This window comes from Nomascus leucogenys, chromosome 5, assembly GCF_006542625.1.
Source record: "Nomascus leucogenys isolate Asia chromosome 5, Asia_NLE_v1, whole genome shotgun sequence".
In the NCBI taxonomy this organism is placed as follows: Eukaryota; Metazoa; Chordata; class Mammalia; order Primates; family Hylobatidae; genus Nomascus; species Nomascus leucogenys.
In genome coordinates, this window is record NC_044385.1 from 56,494,928 (window position 1) to 56,513,716 (window position 18,789).

The window sequence follows — 18,789 nt, forward strand, 5'->3', positions numbered from 1 at the left end:
TGGTGGGTGCCACGAGACAAGGAGGTGGGGCCCCCAAGCAGGCTGTCTGGATGTGCTGCCACCTGGAAGTCCCCTCTCTGCACCCCTGGCACTTCCCAGGTGCATCCACCTTCTGCAGCTCCCATTTCGTCCTCCTTGCTCATAGCTGGTTGCTTACCTAAGGTCTCTGACCACGCCATAGCCTATTCACCTCAAAACCCTGAGCTGAGGAAGCGCTCAGTAACTGAGGAAAGAAGGGAAGCAGGAAGGAAGAGAAAAGGAGAGAATCTCCGCCACCACCACCCTGCGCCAGTCACAGGGCACAGTCTAGGAGCCACCTGGAGACCCGCGCTGACCTGGCCTTCCCTCAGAGCTGGGAGTGTGGGATGTGAGGAGCCCCTGGGTCAGCCTGTGCCCTTCTCCTCCCCTCTTCCTGTCCTTTTCTACGTCTAATTCAGACTAGGTGTGTCTGTGGCTCTTCGGAGAGGAAACAAGACATTTCATACTGACACTTCTCCCCGCCCTCCTCAGATAGCCCATTTCCATGTTGTTTGGGGGCAGGATGGGTCCTCTGGGTGGGAAGAGGGCGTGGAGGATGGAAAGAGCTGGTAAGAAGGAGAAAGTCCCGCCTCAGAGGGCTCAGATGGGGCAGGAGGAGAGGCTGCCTCCAGTCACAGAGCCCGGAAGCAGAGGCCTCCCAAGGTGCTGTGCTCTCCAGGAGGGTCTGAGGAGGAGGAGGGGCCTGTGCTTGGAGACGTCACCCCGGGCTTTATAAAAGGGATACGATCAGGGAGCTGGGGAGAATTCTGAGCCTGGGAGCCCAGCTGCCCACCCTCTGGACACTCACCCAGCCAGGTGGTCTCGTCACCTCAGAGGCTCAGCCAGACTCCCGCCAGCCCAGGACTGAGGCAAGGTAGGCACACTGCGGCGTCCACCCCTGGGAAGGGGGTCTGCTCTGACCTGGGGATGCTCTGGAGGGGAGCAGAGAATCCGTTCTAAGACGGACAGATGCATCTGGGCAGGCAAAGGCAGGGGAGGGAGACACTGATCTTTCCTGTTTACCGGCCTGGCCAGATTGTCCTGGAATGCCTGGGCAAATACAGAGTTGCACTTTATTTGTGAAGCTAACACTCTGGGGATCCCGAGGGCTCTCTCTTGCTGTGGAAGGAATACATGCAATAAATAAACACTGTGGCTGGAATTAGAGACCACAGACACTGTTGGATGGACCTGGGGAACCCCTCGGGGCTCTCGAGAGCAATGGGGCTCCTCTGAGGAGCTCCCCCAAATTACAGATGGCACATACAAGCCTAACCAAGGGCATCTACCTACCCACTGAGAACTAGGGGCCACTTCACTCCAAAAGCTTTCCGACCATGCCTGGAATTTCTCTGTCACTCACTGGATACAAACCCCCCAGGGTGGAGGGAACCACAAAAATTGTCTACAGTAGGTCGGCCACTCATGGCCCCTTTCCGAATAATTCATTTCTACCATATATATTAAGTGCCCTGATGGGCTGGGCAGTGGAATCTGTGTGTGTGTGTGTGAGAGAGATATGTGTGTATGGGTGTATGTGTGTATATGTGTGTGATGTGTGTGTGTGTGGTGTGTGTGGTGTATGTGTGTATATGATGTATGTGTATGGGTGTATGTGTGTATATGTGTGTGGCATGTGTGTGCATGTGTGGTGAGTGGTGTATGTGTGTGTATGGGTGTATGGGTATATATCTGTGTGGTGTGTATGTGCATGTGTGGTACGTGTGGTGTATGTGTGTGTATGATGTGTGTATATATGTGTGTGTATGATGTGTGTGTATGGGTGTATGCATGTATATGTGTGTGGTGTGTATGCGTGTGTGGTGTGTGTGTCATATGTGTATGTGTGTGTATGGGTGTATGTGTGTATATGTGTGTGTGGTGTGTGTGGTGTGGTGGTGTGTGTGGTGTATGTGTGTGGTGTGTGTGTGTATGATGTCTGTGTATGGGGGTATGCGTATATATGTGTGTGGTGTGTGTGTGCATGTGTGGTGTGTGTGTGGTGTGTGTGTGGTGTATGTGTGTGGTGTGTGTGGTGTATGTGTGTGGTGTGTGTGTGTGTGTATGATGTGTGTGTATGGGGGTATGCTATATATGTGTGTGGTGTGTGTGTGTGTATGTGTGTGTGGTGTGTGTGTGTGTATGTGTGGTGTGTGTGTGTATGATGTGTGTGTATGGGGGTATGCGTATATATGTGTGTGGTGTGTGTGTGCATTGTGTGGTGTGTGGTGTATGTGTGTGGTGTGTGTGGTGTATGTGTGTGGTGTGTGTGTGTGTATGATGTCTGTGTATGGGGGTATGCATATATATGTGTGTGGTGTGTGTGTGCATGTGTGGTGTGTGTGTGGTGTGTGTGGTGTATGTGTGTGGTGTGGGGTGTGTGTGTGTGTTTGTGTGTGTGCTGGGGTCAGGCAGAGTTGTCCCATGGCGCACATGGTAAGTGCCATCCGCAATGGGAAGGAGGCACTCGGGGGGAAAGGGGAGCTGGAATAAAGAGCACCACCCTCTAACCACACAAGCCCACTGCCCTCCTTCCTGGCCCACCACCCTGCTTCCGCACGGAGAACCAGAATGCTCCATCTGAAATGTACATCTACACGCATTCCTGTCTGGCTCAGACCCCTCCAGAATGAAGCCCCTGCAGGGCCCCTTCCCCCAGCCTTGTCACTCGCTTTCTCTCCATGCAAAGCTCCATCCTCTTGTCTAGCTAGAGGGCCTGAAGTTCCCTTTGCACCCAGCCGCTGCCCCTGCTCCAGCGCCTTAGCACCGTTCTGGGAACACTTTCTGTAAACCTTTCAGCGATCCATGCTCAGAAACAGCTCAAGTGCCACCCCCTGCCAAAAATCTGCCTGGGCCCCCTAGGTCGGGTTCCCCTGGACTCCCATATCCCCTTGTGGATTCACATGCATCCAGTATGTCATTCACAGTGTTATTTTGAAATGGTCTGCTGATGAGTCAATTTCTCATGCTAGCCTTGAGATCTTGGGGGCAGCAACTCTGTCTTAGCACACCTGTGCACCCCTAGCACCTAGCACAGCACCAGCACCTAGTCGGTGCTCAAAGAGTGATTTCCAAATCAACCCAGACCCTGTGCATCCACGATCTGAAATGCTTTTACACTATTCTCTCCAATGAATTAATCCTACCTCTACTCCATGCCCCAGCCCTGGGCCTTAAGGTAAATGCAGAAAGCTGTGGTCTGGGTTTCAACTTGTCACAGTATCAAAGTCTGCAAGGATAAGTAAACTTCTGAGCAGGCGGCTGGTGGCCAATCTGATCCAGGGTTCTTATTTTATAGATGGACCAATGAGGTCTGGAGATGGGGTGACTTGCTCACATTTCACAGGGAAGAAAGCAGAGCTGGGGCAAGATTCAAGTACTCCTCATTCCATTTCAGGGTTCTTATTCTTTACTCCATGCCTGAGTCCTGCAGGGAGCTGGGTGAGGAATGGGGGGTGGGGGTGCGGGTGCAAGAGCAGAGAGGTGCATGGGCCTGAGCCACCATTAGGAGCTGATGGGCACAAAAGTTTCTCATCCCCCAGCCCCTCTTCCCCAGGGAGAGCGGCTCCAGGCTGTGGGTCAGGCCAGGACAATCTTTTTGCTCAGCTGGCATTGCTCCTGCCTCCCCAGCCTTTTGTCTTTAATCATGTTTGTTGGACAGTCTCAAAGTGTCTGGTGACTTTTTCAAAAAGGAATTAGACTTGGGAGCCGGAAGAGGTGGGGCGGGGTATGTAGGGAGTCGGTGGGGCAGAGCAAGGCAGGGTGATGGGAAATGGTGCGAGGATCAGGGCACATGGCTCCCATCTCAGCAGCCAAAACGATGAGGCCAATTCAATTCATAGCCTCTCAGAGTCCACAAAGAATAGACTATGGAGATAATTGACCTGATAAATCAAGGAAAGGTTTTTCTTTTCCATGAATGATAGGCAATAAGACAATTTAATGACCGTCTTCAAGGCTGTGAAGGGCTACAAGAGCAAGATGATTGCCTCTTTCTTTCTTTTTCCTTAGAAAAGAAAAAGAATTAAGTTTGTCTTACAGCAGGAGAGAACAAGGTCAGACTCAAGCATGTAGATGGGGAGAGTGGAACACAGAAAGTTGTGGATTTGTGCAGAACCCACCATGGAAGGAAGAAGTGCCTGCTGTCAGGCTCCAGAGAGAATGTTGGAACCTCAAAGTCCCCCACTCAGTGCCCTGAAGTCCTTGCCCTACTTCACCCCTCCCCAGTCACTCCTATACACGGCATCTCACCCCACCTTTCTCAAACATTCCTCTCAAGCAACCCTGAGATTCAGAATCCTGGCCATTCTCTGACCCAAGCAGTCCTGCCCCTTCCACCAAATTGGGTCTTTCCTTTTTTCCTAACTTTACTGTCCTCACCTCTTCCAGGAAGCCCTCCCTGATGACCCTCACCTAGCATGAATTCAGCTTTAACTACACTGTGTAAAGAGTCTCAATCCCATTTCACTGATATATTTGTTTAGACTCATCCCTCCGCCAGGGATGAGGAGCCTCCAAAGGCAAGCCTCCAAAGGAGGAGCCTCCAAAGGCAAGAACTTGCCCCTCTCCTGGAGGACTGTCCCTTTGGCACTGGGCTCTGCCCTCAGCACCCAGCCCAGATCCTGTGCCTGACCTAGTCTTTGTTCCCTCTCTCTGTCTCAGCCTCAAGGCACTTCTAGGACCTGCCTCTTCTCACCAAGATGAACTCACTGGTTTCTTGGCAGCTACTGCTTTTCCTCTGTGCCACCCACTTTGGGGAGCCATTAGAAAAGGTGGCCTCTGTGGAGAATTCTAGACTCACAGGTATGTATCCTCTGGGGAAAGGAGTGGGAGGGAGCAAGTGGGTTGTTACAAAATGAGCTTTCCCGTATTTTCCATCTAGTCGACTGGTGTGAGTTTAACATTGCATTTGGTGGAAATCTAAGACTGGCACACGTGCAACTCATTGAGGGGGTCCCGTTATCCCTGCAAGTGAGGGATGCCTTGCCTCTGTGATGGCCTCAGTCCGCCCACCCAGGTTCCAGGGCTTGTTAACCCTTGAGCTCCTTCATGGTTTCCTCACACTGCGTTCTCTGCTCTACATCAGCAACCTCTCTGTGCCGATGTTGAGAAGGAACTTCATATGCAACCTTCCTTTATCGGTGACCTCAGATTCTTTGTGGAGAATTAAAAAAAAAATTTAAACGAAAGGACAGATATTTGATACCTATTAACCTTTTGGGGACAATGAACCGTCTCCAGTTCATTGGGGAACTGATGAGCTGGAAAATTTGAGACCCACAGAGGTAAAGAGACTTCCCCAGAGTCGCTCAAACACTGTGGAAACCCAGCAGGTGTCAGAGCTCCCCAGGAGTGTGTCTGGTGAGTGGTACAAGCTAGAAAAATACTAGTCCCCAAGTCAGGAGCTGTGGCTTGGCACACTTCCTGGTGTCAGCTTTCTGGGCAAACTAGAACCCATGACTTAGCTTCTCTGGACCTCAGTTCCCCCAGCTGTAAAACTTGGGGCATGCCCTCTACACATTTGATGTCATCATTTATGCCCGTAAGACCTTCCAGAGCACAGAGGACATGGCCCTGGGTGTCGTTTGCCAAGCGTGTCTTCTGTCCTGGGATCAGGCATTTTTCTGGGTGAGGGAGGCTACCCCAGACAGTAACCCCACACTGCCCAGGCACATAGGGTTGTTGGCTCTTTTTGGCAAAAGGCTTTAGGTGAGGTCACCAACAGCAGCCTGGACAGTGATTTACTACTGATCTAGTGTGTGCAAGTGGGGAGAAAGCCATCCTCCTCCTATCTCAGCCAGGCCCTGGGCAAGGGCTGAGAGACCTCGAAGGCGACTGCCATTAACTCTGGACCAGGTCCACACTCCTCTTTTCCAGAATGTGCCAGGGCACGGAGGAGCAGGGCTCAAAGCCAACTCCTGCCCCAGCACATCCATTCACACCCATTCACACACCAGGCCTCATTTCCACTAATCTCTTGCCGCAGTGGGCTGGGGTTATTGTCTACGCAGAGCTAGTTGCCCTATTTTACGGCCAAAAAGTACAGTGAACTTAATGAGCCTTGCATGTGAAGTGCCTTCCAAATTAGCCTTGTTAATCCTCAGAATGAAGGAGAGGAGTTATACCCAGGATGGAGGAAGAGAGCCAGTTAAGGTGACCTAGATAATTTTTGTTTCTCATTGAGTCCTTATGTAGCTTATTGGGCCGGAGGGTGGGGGCGGGCGGGGGCGGTCACAATTCTTATCAAAGAAGAGGGTTGGAACACAGGTGTGTGGGGCCACAGTGACTTAGCTCCACTTTCTTGATTTCTGTTACTACACGTTTTTAGCTTTTATGTATTTAACAAGCATTTATTGAGACCCCACTATGAGCAAGCCACTGTTTCAAGCACTATGAGAGATACAGAGATGAATTAACATGGCCCCACTGCCCAGGCTGCTCACAGCCAGGAAGAGGCCCAGAGCTGGGTGTTCAGCAAATGCTTTGGTTTTCTTTATTTCCATGCCCTACCCTGTTTGTTTCCTAAAAGGAAGTAATGTAATATGAAAGTTATTTAAGATAATTCTGGCAAACATTCTAAATCAAAGCTATGTTGGAAGAGGGAGGCGCCTAGGGCCTAATCATCCTAGCTAAGATGATCGTGCTGGTTCTGCATGACATTGAGCTCTGAGCTTCCAAAGTTCAAGGAAGGAAAGGAAGGATAGGATGGGATGAGAGAAGGTGTTGCAAAGCCATCTTTCCCGGACCCCGGCCTCATCTTTCTGTGCCACCCTGTCCTAGGCCAGCAGCTGGAATCCCTGGGCCTCCTGGCCCCCTGGGAGCAGAGCCTGCCGTGCACCGAGAGGAAGCCAGCTGCTACTGCCAGGCTGAGCCGTCGGGGGACCTCGCTGTCCCCACCCCCCGAGAGCTCCGGGAGCCCCCAGCGGCCAGGCCTGTCCGCCCCCCACAGCCGCCAGATCCCCGCACCCCAGGGCGCGGTGCTTGTGCAGCGGGAGAGGGACCTGCCGAACTACAACTGGAACTCCTTCGGCCTGCGCTTCGGCAAGCGGGAAGCGGCACCCGGGAACCACGGCAGAAGCGCTGGGCGGGGCTGAGGGCGCAGGTGCGGAGCAGTGAACTTCAGACCCTAGAGGAGTCAGAGCATGCGGGGTGGGGGGCGGGGGGGACACAGGGCTAAGGGAGGGGGCGCTGGAGCTTCCAATCCGAGGCAATAAAAGAAATGTTGCATAACTCACTGACGTGTGGTCTGTGGCTCATTTTTGCAAGGAGCTCTGGTGAGGCTGTTTCCCTTCCATCCTCATTGGATGGTTAGCTGATTTCAAGAGGCCTCTGGTGTCATTAAGGTCAGTGCTTCTCACACTAGATGTAATGAAGGAACAGGCGGTTAGTTCTCCAATCCATTGCAGATTGGTACTTAAAAAAAATTAAAATGGATCACTGAAAACTTGAAAAATCTAAAAACAACAAAAGAGAAGACCAAATTGTATGCTGCTGGAATGTTTCAGCGATATCAAATTTCTATAAAAATTTCTGGAGATGTCCTCAGAATGCCCAGACTTATCTCCCTGAGGATGGGTAACATTTTGCAGAGGGGCATGGCTCACTGCCCACACTTTGAGTAGTACTGGGGGATAAGGGTGGCATGGCGGAGATGGACTGATTAAGTACCTTTCCCTTTCCCACGGAAGTTGGGCAGCTTGATCTGGAAGATGATGCCAATCACTGCCCTGTCCATTGAGGCTTAAATATCACCCAAGCCCCACAGTCAGACCTCTGCTGGGGTCTGGGATGCAAAGGGCATCAACAGTGGACCAGCCACTCACTCTTCCCCCTCCCCTCCGGGGAGCCAGGTTGGGTCTTTACACATATTGCTTTTCTTCATCCTCATAACTAACCAGGGTGATGGGCATGCATTAGCCCCATCTTTACAGGTAGAACCCTGAAGTCAAGAAGGATAAATCACTCGCTCCAGGCACATCGGCAATGAGCTCCAAGCCTAATAGGTCTGATACCAGAGCCTGTCTTCCCCACTGATCTGTCATGCTTCTCTGCCATGGAAGGGTTTCCATCTGAGTCAGCCAGGTGCAGATCAAGAAAGGGTAGCCTGCCTCACGGGGACTTACTTGGGGGCGCAATAGCTGGGGAGTAGAAATTGTGGTAGGAAGAAGTAGAGCTCGTCAGTGGGAAAGCCCCAGGAAATCCACCCTCCTGCCGACAAGAAAACACAGCACTACTTAACAGCCTCGGGGTACCCCTATCCTGCACAGTCTAGGATGAAAATGTTCTTTCCCAGAGGGATCGTAGGACCCATCTCCATACAGTGAAGTGCCACAGTGTTCCACCCACTATGGAAACCTGGACTCCACAGGATGGAGGCAGAGCTGTGTTGCTATGGCAATGAGATAGGCTGTCATGGGAACATGACAACCTGCTCCCCCATCTCTACCCTTGAAACAGCTCTCCAGGATCTCTCAAATTATCAATACTGCTGTGAGCTCACATCATCATGCATCATGACAGCATGATGTTGATATTTAGAAGGGCTTTTTATCCCTAAACACTCTGGGGTGTGTCTCTGTACCTCTAGGAGAGGAATCATCAACTCAAGACCTATTCTATTAAGCATGTTGTTCTCCTAGCCCCTGGAAGCAATCGTCTATCTGATGATGGATAGGAAGAAGCTGATGGTTTCCTGAATTCTGCTCTGAATTTTTACAAAACTTCCTGTGACCCCATTTACTCTTCCTCACAAGCTTAAGCTTGGGCAGATGGGAGGAGTGCTTGTGCCGCTTCAAGTGTGCGAGAGTGAAATGTGTTCTCTGGCGTGAGAAGCTGGCCTGTGTGTGAGAGGGCATGTATGAGGGGGGTCAATATAAGAAACTGCACGCATGTTCATATGCACATGCCTGTGTGACCTTGTGTATGGTGTGGGTTCCTCTAACCATCTTCCAGTCCTTGTCAGCACTGCTGCAACCCGAGGGTCCCCCAAGATCTCTCGTCTAGCTGACCAGAGGCCCTGCTTCAGCAGACAGCTGGAAGGGGGTTGAATGCCCATCCCATGCTGCTAGCAGCCTGAACTGCTGCCTTTGAGACTCTGGGCTTTGCAGTTCTTGGCCTCGTGTCTTGGGAAAAGATGGAGAGTCTCTGTGGAACAAAAGGGATTTCTGATTTCATGTGGCTCCCAGGCTATGAGCCTGCTATCCAGATGGAAGGGAAGGACAGGGGAAGATTGGAGGCTGTGAAGAGCCCCAGGGTTTCCCTTCCCTCCCTCCAGCCTTTCTGGGTGGGCTCAGAGAGTGGGGCACCAGAGCCCAACACTTGGAGGTAGGACTGCCTGAGGGCACTCGAACCTACTTCTTCCTGGGGTCTCTGGACAGTGCCCAAAGGGGAGAAATCGGCAGGGCCTGGGCATCCCTTGTGAGTGGAAGTGGGAGGATCTCTTCCCAGGCTCCATCCCTTTTGGTAAGTCATTTACAATAGATGTGGGCTAGGAAGTAGGGGGCAGGGGTGAGAGGGATGCAGGGAGATTTCTGCCTCTAGTATCGCTCTTACCACATTCACGAGCCATTTTTGAGTACCTGCAGCGTGCCAAGCAAAGGCTTACCTCATTTTGTCCTCACAACTGCATGAGGTGGGAGTACAATCCCCATTGTATAAAAGAAAAAACTGAGGCTTGAAGAGGTTAAGTGGTGTGCTCAAGTAGTTGTAAAGTCATAGAGCCAAGAGTCAGATTCCCACATTCTAATTGCAAACACCATTAGCTTCCTACACACTGCAGCCCCTACGCCACTTAAGAAAGCACTGCCAGGTATCAGACCCGACCCTTTTCCTGAATGATTTGTCTTGGGAAGCAGTCTGGCAGGCAATGTCACTCTATCCAACCCATCTGCAGGCCTCTCCACAACACTAGTGACAATACAGACAAGTCACCAATCCCCAGGGCAGGTCTCCTCTTCTCTGACCACATGCCAGGGGCCAGGCATCTGCTCTTGCCCCTGCCTGCCTTCTCTCTCTGCCAGCAGCTTCCCAGGTCTAGAATTGGTCACAGGGAGGGGAAGGATGTCAAGTCCAAAGAGTGTGCCCTTCCTCACCTGTGCCTTCTTCTGTTTTTCCATCTTACATTTTAAAAGACATCAGAACCCATCATGGTTTGTTGCTTGGTGCAGAATGGGGAGCCTGGGGACAAGGTTTGCTTTTGGTTACTGGGGAAGCCAAGACACAGCAAACAGCTCCCCACTTTCATCACCTTCTCAGGTTTTGCTTTCTTATGATTCCTTTAATATCTGCCCAATAGTCTTCACAATTAACCCTGCAGCATATTACCTTCATAAAATGTTAAAAAGTACCACTTTGGACACATCTGTGTTTGCTCACTCCCTAAGCCCCTTAGAAGACAGCAAAGGAAGAAGAACGGTATAAACCCTCAAGGACAAAGAGAAGGGAGAGGAAACCAGAGCAGATGAGAAATGTTAACAAGATTTTGAAGATGGAAATTGTATGGAGGGCTTGGCAGAGAGCAAAGGAAGCTACAACCTGAAGCCAGCAAAGGCAGTTACCGAGAGGACATGACTGATTCCTGCCCAGGACCAAGCCTTGGCGTGTGGAAGTGTCTGGTAGGGATGACACCTGGACTGAAAACAGGGAGACTGGCTGAAAATCTGCACATAGAGGAGTTAGATTTCCCGAGTCCCCTCCCGCAGCCAACACAACCAGGCTACTCCGCCAGGAAGAGGCCAGACGCTTCCTCTCTCAAGGACTGCAGTGGAGACGCTCCAGTCATGGGGACAGAAAGCATAATCAGGATGCGGATAAAGAGTGGCTGAAGGTCAGGCGCAGTGGCTCACGCCTGTAATCCCAACACTTTGGGAGGCCGAGGTGGGCGGATCGCTTGAGGTCAGGAGTTTGAGACCAGCCTGGCCAACATGGTGATACCCTGTCTCTACTAAAAATACAAAAATTGGCTGGGTATGGTGGTGTGCGCCTGTAATTCCAGCTACTCAGGAAGCTGAGGCATGAGAATTGCTTGAACCAGGGAGGCGGAGGTTGCAGTGAGCCAAGATTTTAACACTGCACTCCAACCTGGGTGACAGAGTAAGACCCTGTTTCAAAAAAAAAAAAAAAAAGAGAGTGGCTGAAAAGCAGGACCATGTGACAGTCTCTCTGGGTAAGCCCCCTCCCTCTCTGTGTGCTGGGAATGCAGGCAGCAAGGTTTATATTCCCCAGGGGGAGATCAAAGACCCCAAAGAAAAGACCTTCAGAGGCTGACATTGGAGGGTGCCCCAGAAAAAAGCCAGCTTGGAACCCCTACCTAGAGTGGGATGTACCTGCCCATGAGTTCTGCCTATGCACTCTGAGTTTCTAGGCCCCTCCACCTGCTTCCCTCTTAACCATGAATGAAGTCAAGGAGTGACAGGAGTTTGAAGAAAACTTCAAGTTGGAAGAGTAGACCAAGTACACAAATACAGAGGAAATAGACTTTCTGCAGAAAACAGATACAATTTTTTATGTGTGGTTAAAAAAAAAAATTACAAAATGTCCCATATTTCCAAGTGTGGTGCTTTACACCTGTAGCCCCAGCACTTTGGGAGGCCAAAGAGGAAGGATAGCTTGAAGCCAGGAGTTCAAGGTCAGCCTGAGCAACATAGAGAGACCCCCATCTCTACAAAAAATAAAATAAATTAGTTAGGCATGGTGGTGTGCACCCTATAGTCCCAGCTACTTAGAAGGCTGAGGTGGGAGGATCGCTTGAGCCTGGGAGGTCAAGGCTGTGGTGAGCCATGATCACGCCACTGCAATGCAGCCTAGGTGACAAAGCAAAAAAGACTCTGTCTCAAAAAAAAAAAAAAAAAAAAAAAAAAGGCCAGGTGTGGTGGCTCACACCTGTAATCCCAGCACTTTGGAAGGCTGAGGCGGGTGATCTCGTGAGCTCAGGAGTTTGAAATCAGCCTAGGAAACTTAAGGAGATCTTGTTTCTTAAACACAATAGGCCGAGCGCGATGGCTCACGCCTGTAATCCCAGTGCTTTGGGAGGCCGAGGCGGGTGGATCTAAGGTAAGGAGTTCGAGACCAGCCTGACCAATATGATGAAACCCATCTCTACTAAAAATACTAAAAATTAGGCAGACCTGGTGGTGCGTGCCTGTAGTCCTAGCTACTCAGGAGGCTGAAGCAGGAAGATTGCTTGAACCCGGGAGGCAGAGGTTGTAGTGAGCTGAGATCGCGCCACTGCACTCCAGCCTGGGCGACAGAGCAAGATTCTGTCTCAAAAAAAAAGAAAAACAAACAAACAAAACAAAACTGTGAGATCCCTGAAGGTATAAAAGAAAATTTTGCATCTATAAGACAAGTACTGGATACAATAAAAACAGAAGTTATCAGAGAATCAGAAAGAGCCTTTGGAAGTTAAAAATATGAGATCAAAATGTTTAAAAAGAAATAAAAGAATTGCAACATAGGCCGGGCGCGGTGGCTCATGCTTGTAATCCCAGCACTTTGGGAGGCTGAGGCGGGTGGAACACGAGGTCAGGAGATCGAGACCACGGTGAAACCCCGTCTCTACTAAAAATACAAAAAAATTAGCCGGGCGAGGTGGCGGGCGCCTGTAGTCCCAGCTACTCGGAGAGGCTGAGGCAGGAGAATGGCGTGAACCCGGGAGGCGGAGCTTGCAGTGAGCCGAGATCGCGCCACTGCATTCCAGCCTGGGTGACAGAGCAAGACTCTGTCTCAAAAAAAAAAAAAAAAAAAAAAGAATTGCAACATAAAGTTAAGGAAACCTCCTAGAAAGTAGAACAAAAACAAATCAAGCAGGTGTGGTGGTGGGCTCTTGTAGTCCTAGCTACTCAAGAGGCTGAGGCAGGAGGATAACTTGAGCCCAGCAGTTTGAGGCTGCAGTGAGCCATGATCACACCACTGCACTCCAGCCTGGGTGACAGAATGAGACTCTTTCTCAAAAAAAAAAAAAAAAAAAAAAAAAAGAAAAAAAAAAAAAAGAAAAAGAAAAAGAAAAAAAAGAAAAGAAAGAAAAGGAAAAAATCAAGAGATAAAATATAAGAAAAGTAGAAAAACAAACAAAAATTGCAACATCCTACTTATGTGAGTTCCAAGAAAAGAGAAAGAAAAATGGAAAGGAAGAAATGACCAAACAATTAATGCAGGATGATTTGCCAGAATGGAAGGACATGAATTTCCAAATTGAAAGGGCTCACTGAGTGTCCAGCTCATCAAAGAAAAAAGACCCAGGCCAGGCATAAGGAAAAGGTAGTGGAAGCCCCTTGGGATGAAACCATGGAAGGAGTTGAGAATCAGAATTGCATCAGACTCATTCAAATAAGAAGATATGGCCAGGCACAGTGGCTCACGCCTGTAATCTCAGCACTTTGGGACGTCAAGGTGGGAGGATCACTTGAGGTCAGGAGTTCGAGACCAGCCTGGCCAACATGGTGAAACCCTGTCTCTACTAAAAATACAAAAAATTAGCCAGGCGTGGTGGGTGCCTATACTCCCAGCTACTCTGGAGGCTGAGGCAGGAGAATCCAGCCTGGGCAACAAGAGTGAAACTTTGTCTCAAAAAAAAAAAAAGAGAGAAGAAGAAGATATTGGAAAAACAACTTCCAATATCAGAGAGAAAATAATTCCAACCTAGAATTCTTTTCACATTGAACTATCAAGAATAAGGTCCAAATGGGGGTCTTTTTAGACATGTCAGGGCTAGAAGTGTTTACTCTCATGCACTCTTTCTCAGGAGCTTTGGAAGCTCTATTTAAACAAACATGTAAACTGAGAAAGAGGAATTCCCAGGCACCAGCACACAGAGATGTAGCAGAGAGAGGTCCCCAGGCAACAAGGCAGAGCTCCCTGGAAAAAATCCCACTGGGCCATAAATTGGATGTTGGACCTGGTGGGAAGGGGTTTGGAGGATCTGAGCAGAATATATAAGGTCAGGCTGGGCGCAGTGGCTCACGCCTGTAATCCTAGCACTTTGGGAGGCCGAGACAGGCGGATTGCTTGAGCCCAGGAGTTTGAGACCAGCCTAAGCAACACAGTGAAACCCTGTCTCCACACACACACACACAAAATACAAAAAAAAAAAAAAAAAAAAGCGTGGTGGTGCACGCCTGTAGTTCCAGCTACTCAGGAGGCTGAGGTTGGAGGATTGTTTGAGCCTGGGGTGATTGAGGTTGCGGTGAGCCACTATTGTATCACTGCTGTCCAGCCTGGGCGACAGGGTGAGACCCTGTCTTAAAAATAAATAAATAAATAAGTTCACAGAAAAACAAGAAATAGAAGAGGAGAGGCAATGCTAAACAATGAAAATACAAAATACACAAGAAAGGAAATTAATCCAAAATAGACAGTGAACAATAATTATTTATTGGAAATGCTGAGGTTGTTTTTGTTTTTGTTTTCACTTGCCAGACTATCCAAAACTTCAGTCTTGCCTTTTCCACCTTCAGAATTAGGAAGCTTAATGTTATCAATGGTGACTTCACAAGAGATGCTGTCATCTTCATCCTCAGATTCTGAACTGTCCACTTTTGAATCCGACTGGTTCATCTCAAACAAGACCACATCCATTTGTATAACTTTTCTAAGAGAACCATCAATATTTTCAATATTGAAACAACCAGGTGGTGAACCCGCCATTTATTTTCTTAGCTTTTCACGTGCCTGGGCCATCTGTGGGAGAAAGGTCTGTCCTTGGTCCACTAAGGGACTCCTCTGTATCTGGACTGGTTGGAGAGTGGAGTTCTTTCTAGAATCAGGCTGGGAGTTGATGAGCAACCTGTCTGATATACCTCCTTGGCTGTTGTTCCCTACCATCAGCCACTCCTTAGGCACTAAGACTCCCTCTGTAGCAGTCGTGGGTGGACAGCACAGAGCTTGAGCTGGCCTGGGGCTTGCTGTGGCCTCTATGCCTCCTGCACACCCAGGCCCGGAGGCAGGAAAGACCTGAGTTTTGATTTTGTCAAAAACCACGGGTGGAATATGAGAGAAATTCTCATTTATCACAAAAGAGTAATACAAATGTGTAAAATTTTGGCCAGGTGTGATGGCTCACGCCTGTAATTCCCAGTACTTTGGGAGGCCGAGGCTGGTGTATCACCTGAGGTCAGGAGTTCAATGCCAGCCTGGCCAACATGGTGAAACCCTGTCTCTAGTAAAAATACAAAAATTAGCCGGGTATGGTAGTGGGTGCCTGCAATCCCAGCCACTCCAGAGGCTGAGGCAGGGAGAATCTCTTGAACCCGGGAGGTGGAGGTTGCAGTGAGCTGAGATCATACCACTGCACTTCAGCCTGGGTGACAGAGCAAGACTCTGTCTCAAAAAAAAAAAAAAAAAAAGAGGAAGAAGAAGAAGGAAAAGAGAAAAGAGGAAGGGAGGAGGAGAAAGGGGGGAAGGAAGGATGGGAGAGGCGGGCAGGCAGGCAGGGAAGGAGGAAGAGAGAGGTCTATTTTCTGGGAAATGTATTCTTGAGGTGCTGACAAAGAATTTTTGCTTGTCCAAACTTTAGTTATGCCTTTCAAATCTTCTGCTAGGTTTATCTGGGCACTTCCTTGTAAAATCCAGTTTTAGCAAAGAGCCCTGCTAAGTCAATTTAGCAAATAATCCCCACCCTCAATATCTGATCACCCTGGATATCTGACCAGGTTCCTCAGCCTGCACCATGCCACAGGTGATGTCTGATCACCCTGGCCTGTCTGTGGCGGGAATCCTGTTAGATGAGTTTAGCCAGAATGCCCCCATGCCCCTGATGTTTCCTCTAAGTAATTTTCATCCACTGACCCCACCATGCTCCTTGGCTTTACATTTTCACTTGCCCATGCTGTATTTGGAGTTGAGCCCAACTTCTCTTCCCAACTGCGAGAACCTGTTGCAGTGGTCCCTGTATCTATCTCAAAGGTCCTGAGTAAAGTCTGCCTTACTGTGCTTTAATAAGTGGCACTGGATAATTTTGCTTTAATAGTACAAACCCTGTCCCTAACAGCCATCCTCCATCCCAGGTATGCTTCTGCTGGTGACACTCAGCACACGAACCCCTAGCACTATCCTATCAGAATCACCACCCCTCTGTCACCCCCTACACACCACACACACACACATGCACACACACACTCCACTGCTGTGCTGCCAAACCTCCTCTAGAAAAGAAGCCTTCCAGCTTAACCTTGTTCAATAACAAAACAGACTCCTGGTGCCACTGAGGAAAAGCATTTTTCTGTGTTTCTAGCTTTCATGCCTCAGGGTATTGATGTCTGGTTCCACCACATCGGGTGCATCTCATTTTAGGAACACCCTTCGATCAGGCTATTCCACCAAGCCCGCAACCCCCATGCCAATCCCCTCCTGCCCCAGGCCCCTGCAGATCCCAAGACCTGTATAACCTGCCTTCGATTTTCCTGGGTCACCACTTAAACAGGCCTCAGGTTGGGATCACCCAACCCCATGGCTGAATATCTGTTCCTTTAAGGTTCCCAGAACAAACAACTAAGGATGCTTGGTTCTCCTCACCCCCACCTCTACCCCACCTCCATCCCAAGGTTCTTCTGTTCCTGCCCATCCCTTGCCCAGAGCTCTCTGAGTAATTATCCCTTCTGGAGAGTCCGCCCACACAAGGCAGCACTGGATGGTTACAAAACTCCATTCTGGGTCTTTCTTTCCTCTCAAGCCACAGCTGCTCATCTCTACTAGCAGAGTTCAGCGCCCCATCTGATTGGTAAATTCCTCCAGAGCCAGCTGGGGTTCTCCAGGGATGGGGAGTGAAGTGTGATGAGGGAAGGAGGACAGGTTGAAGAGAGACGTGGCCATGGTTGATCTCACCAGTTGCTTGCTCATTTGCTTTTTTTTGTTTTGAGACAAGGTCTTGCTGTGTCACCCAGCTGGAGTGCACAGGCCCAGCCACAGCTCACCGTAGCCTTGAACTCTTGGGCTCAAGCCATCCTCCCTCCTCAGCCTCCTAAGTAGCTGGGACTACAAGTGTGTGCCCCCATGCCTGGATAATTTTTTAAAAATATTTTTAGACACAGGGGCTCTCTATGTCACCAAAGCTAGCCTTGAACTCCTGGACTCATGCAATTCTCCCACCTTGGCTTCCTGAGTAGCTGGGATTACAGGCGTGAGCCACCATGCCCAGCCCCATTTGCTTTTTAATGAATAGAAGCAGGACTGGCCAAGAGATGATTAGCTCCCAAGCACTAAGCCTCAGTGAGTCCAATTTCCACCTCTTTACCACCACTCCCTGGCCAGGGGCCATGATAAGAGTTTTCTACTAAACTGCTGACACCAGGAATAAATCCATGCCTGTTTCACAGGAGCACAAGCCAGATTTTTCATGCTACCCAGCCTTCCCTCCCTCCACCCTCAACCTCCCCTGACCACTCCAGCCTTTGTCTCAACATCTGAATCTCCCTGGGCTCATTATCATGGAGGAGAGTGGGATTTGGGGTTTTTAAGAAAAAACCCTGAGCACCACTTATGTCCTGAGAGATTTCCAGAGGTTGGGGGATCTGAAGTAAGATGAGAGGGCTGGGATCTGACTGGATTTATGCTTCCCCTGCCTGGTTCTCATGTCCCAGCTCTGCCTCGCTGGGAAAGGGCTGAGGCAATATGACCCTTCCCTCTGCCCCCACCCGCTCCACTTCCCTGAGCAAGAGGTGACGCAGCCCAGGGCTTCTGCGTAGCATCCTGGCGAGCCTTTGTGAGAAGAACTGGACCCCGGGCAGAAGGGGGTCAAAAGATGACCTGATAAGCGTCCTCATACTCTCTCTTTTCCATCCCCAGCCTGGGACACGGGAAGGCCCAAGTTCAGAGGGGAGGAGAGGCTCTCCTGGCAGCTTCACCTCCCCTTCTGTATTCTCCCCGACCTGTGCAGCAGAAATGGGAGAGTGACAGGTCAGGCCACCTGGCAGTCAGGACACACCAGAGCTCGACAGGCACAGAGTCAGCCCAGCCCTGTCCACGGCAGAGAGCTCCCTGACAGTTGAGCACCTGGGCAGGACTATCCCCAGGTAGGGGAGTTCACCACCTCAGAGGGCACTTGCCCTGTTGGGCAGTGTGAACTGCTGGACAGTTCCTCCTTAGAATGGAACTCAAACAGATTCTCCCCATCCCGCCACTTCTCATGGGCCTCAGATCTGCATTGTGGGCACAGAAAATAGGGCTGGTTCTGATTCCTTCAAGAGTCGCATATGTGGCTTCTCTCTTCCAACTAAGCTTCTCCAGGGCCCTTGGCCAACCTTCAAGACATGGTTTCAGGCCCCTTGCCTGTCCCAGCTCCAGACCATGCATGGTCGTGCTTAGCTGTGTTGCCCATTTTCTGATCTCAGGATCTCTCCTCCAACTGTTCCCCTCCCAGGCTGTGCGCTGGGGTGGAAACCAGGAGAAATAAGACAGTGGCTGTTATTCTGGACGCTGTTACCCTCCTAGAAGTTGATTCCCTTTCCTACACTGTGGTCTCCGCAAATCTTGTCTGCAACTTGCCTGCAGCCTCAGAATGAGTTAGCAGAGTCATTGTTCCACTTCTCTCTCCTGGTGAGGTTATTCGTGCTTCGTAGTCTCACTTGTATGCACTGCTGGGCTCAGGACCACATGGGGGTCATGGTGCTGCATACATGGTGGGAGGCAGGGGATAGATGTGGGAGTGAGGACATGTTTGGTTGGAGAGTGCTGGGTCCCCAGGGGGCCTAGATCTACTGGCAGCTCAGGGCTTCACATTGACTGCTCTGGACCTCCTGGCTCTGCCTTTGCTGTTGAAGAGTCCGGAAACTTAACCAA

At 50.1% G+C, this 18,789-nt stretch overlaps 1 protein-coding gene across 1 annotated transcript; it reads left to right on the forward strand.

Annotated features, from left to right (window-relative positions):
- Positions 1 to 709: 709 nt before the first annotated feature.
- KISS1 (KiSS-1 metastasis suppressor) lies at positions 710 to 7,252 on the forward strand. The gene is made up of 3 exons (XM_003273152.4): positions 710 to 892; positions 4,681 to 4,821; positions 6,799 to 7,252. The coding sequence occupies exons 2-3, from the start codon at positions 4,719 to 4,721 to the stop codon at positions 7,110 to 7,112; spliced, it is 417 nt and encodes a 138-aa protein (XP_003273200.3). The 5' UTR covers positions 710 to 892; positions 4,681 to 4,718; the 3' UTR covers positions 7,113 to 7,252.
- The last annotated feature ends 11,537 nt before the right edge of the window (positions 7,253 to 18,789 follow it).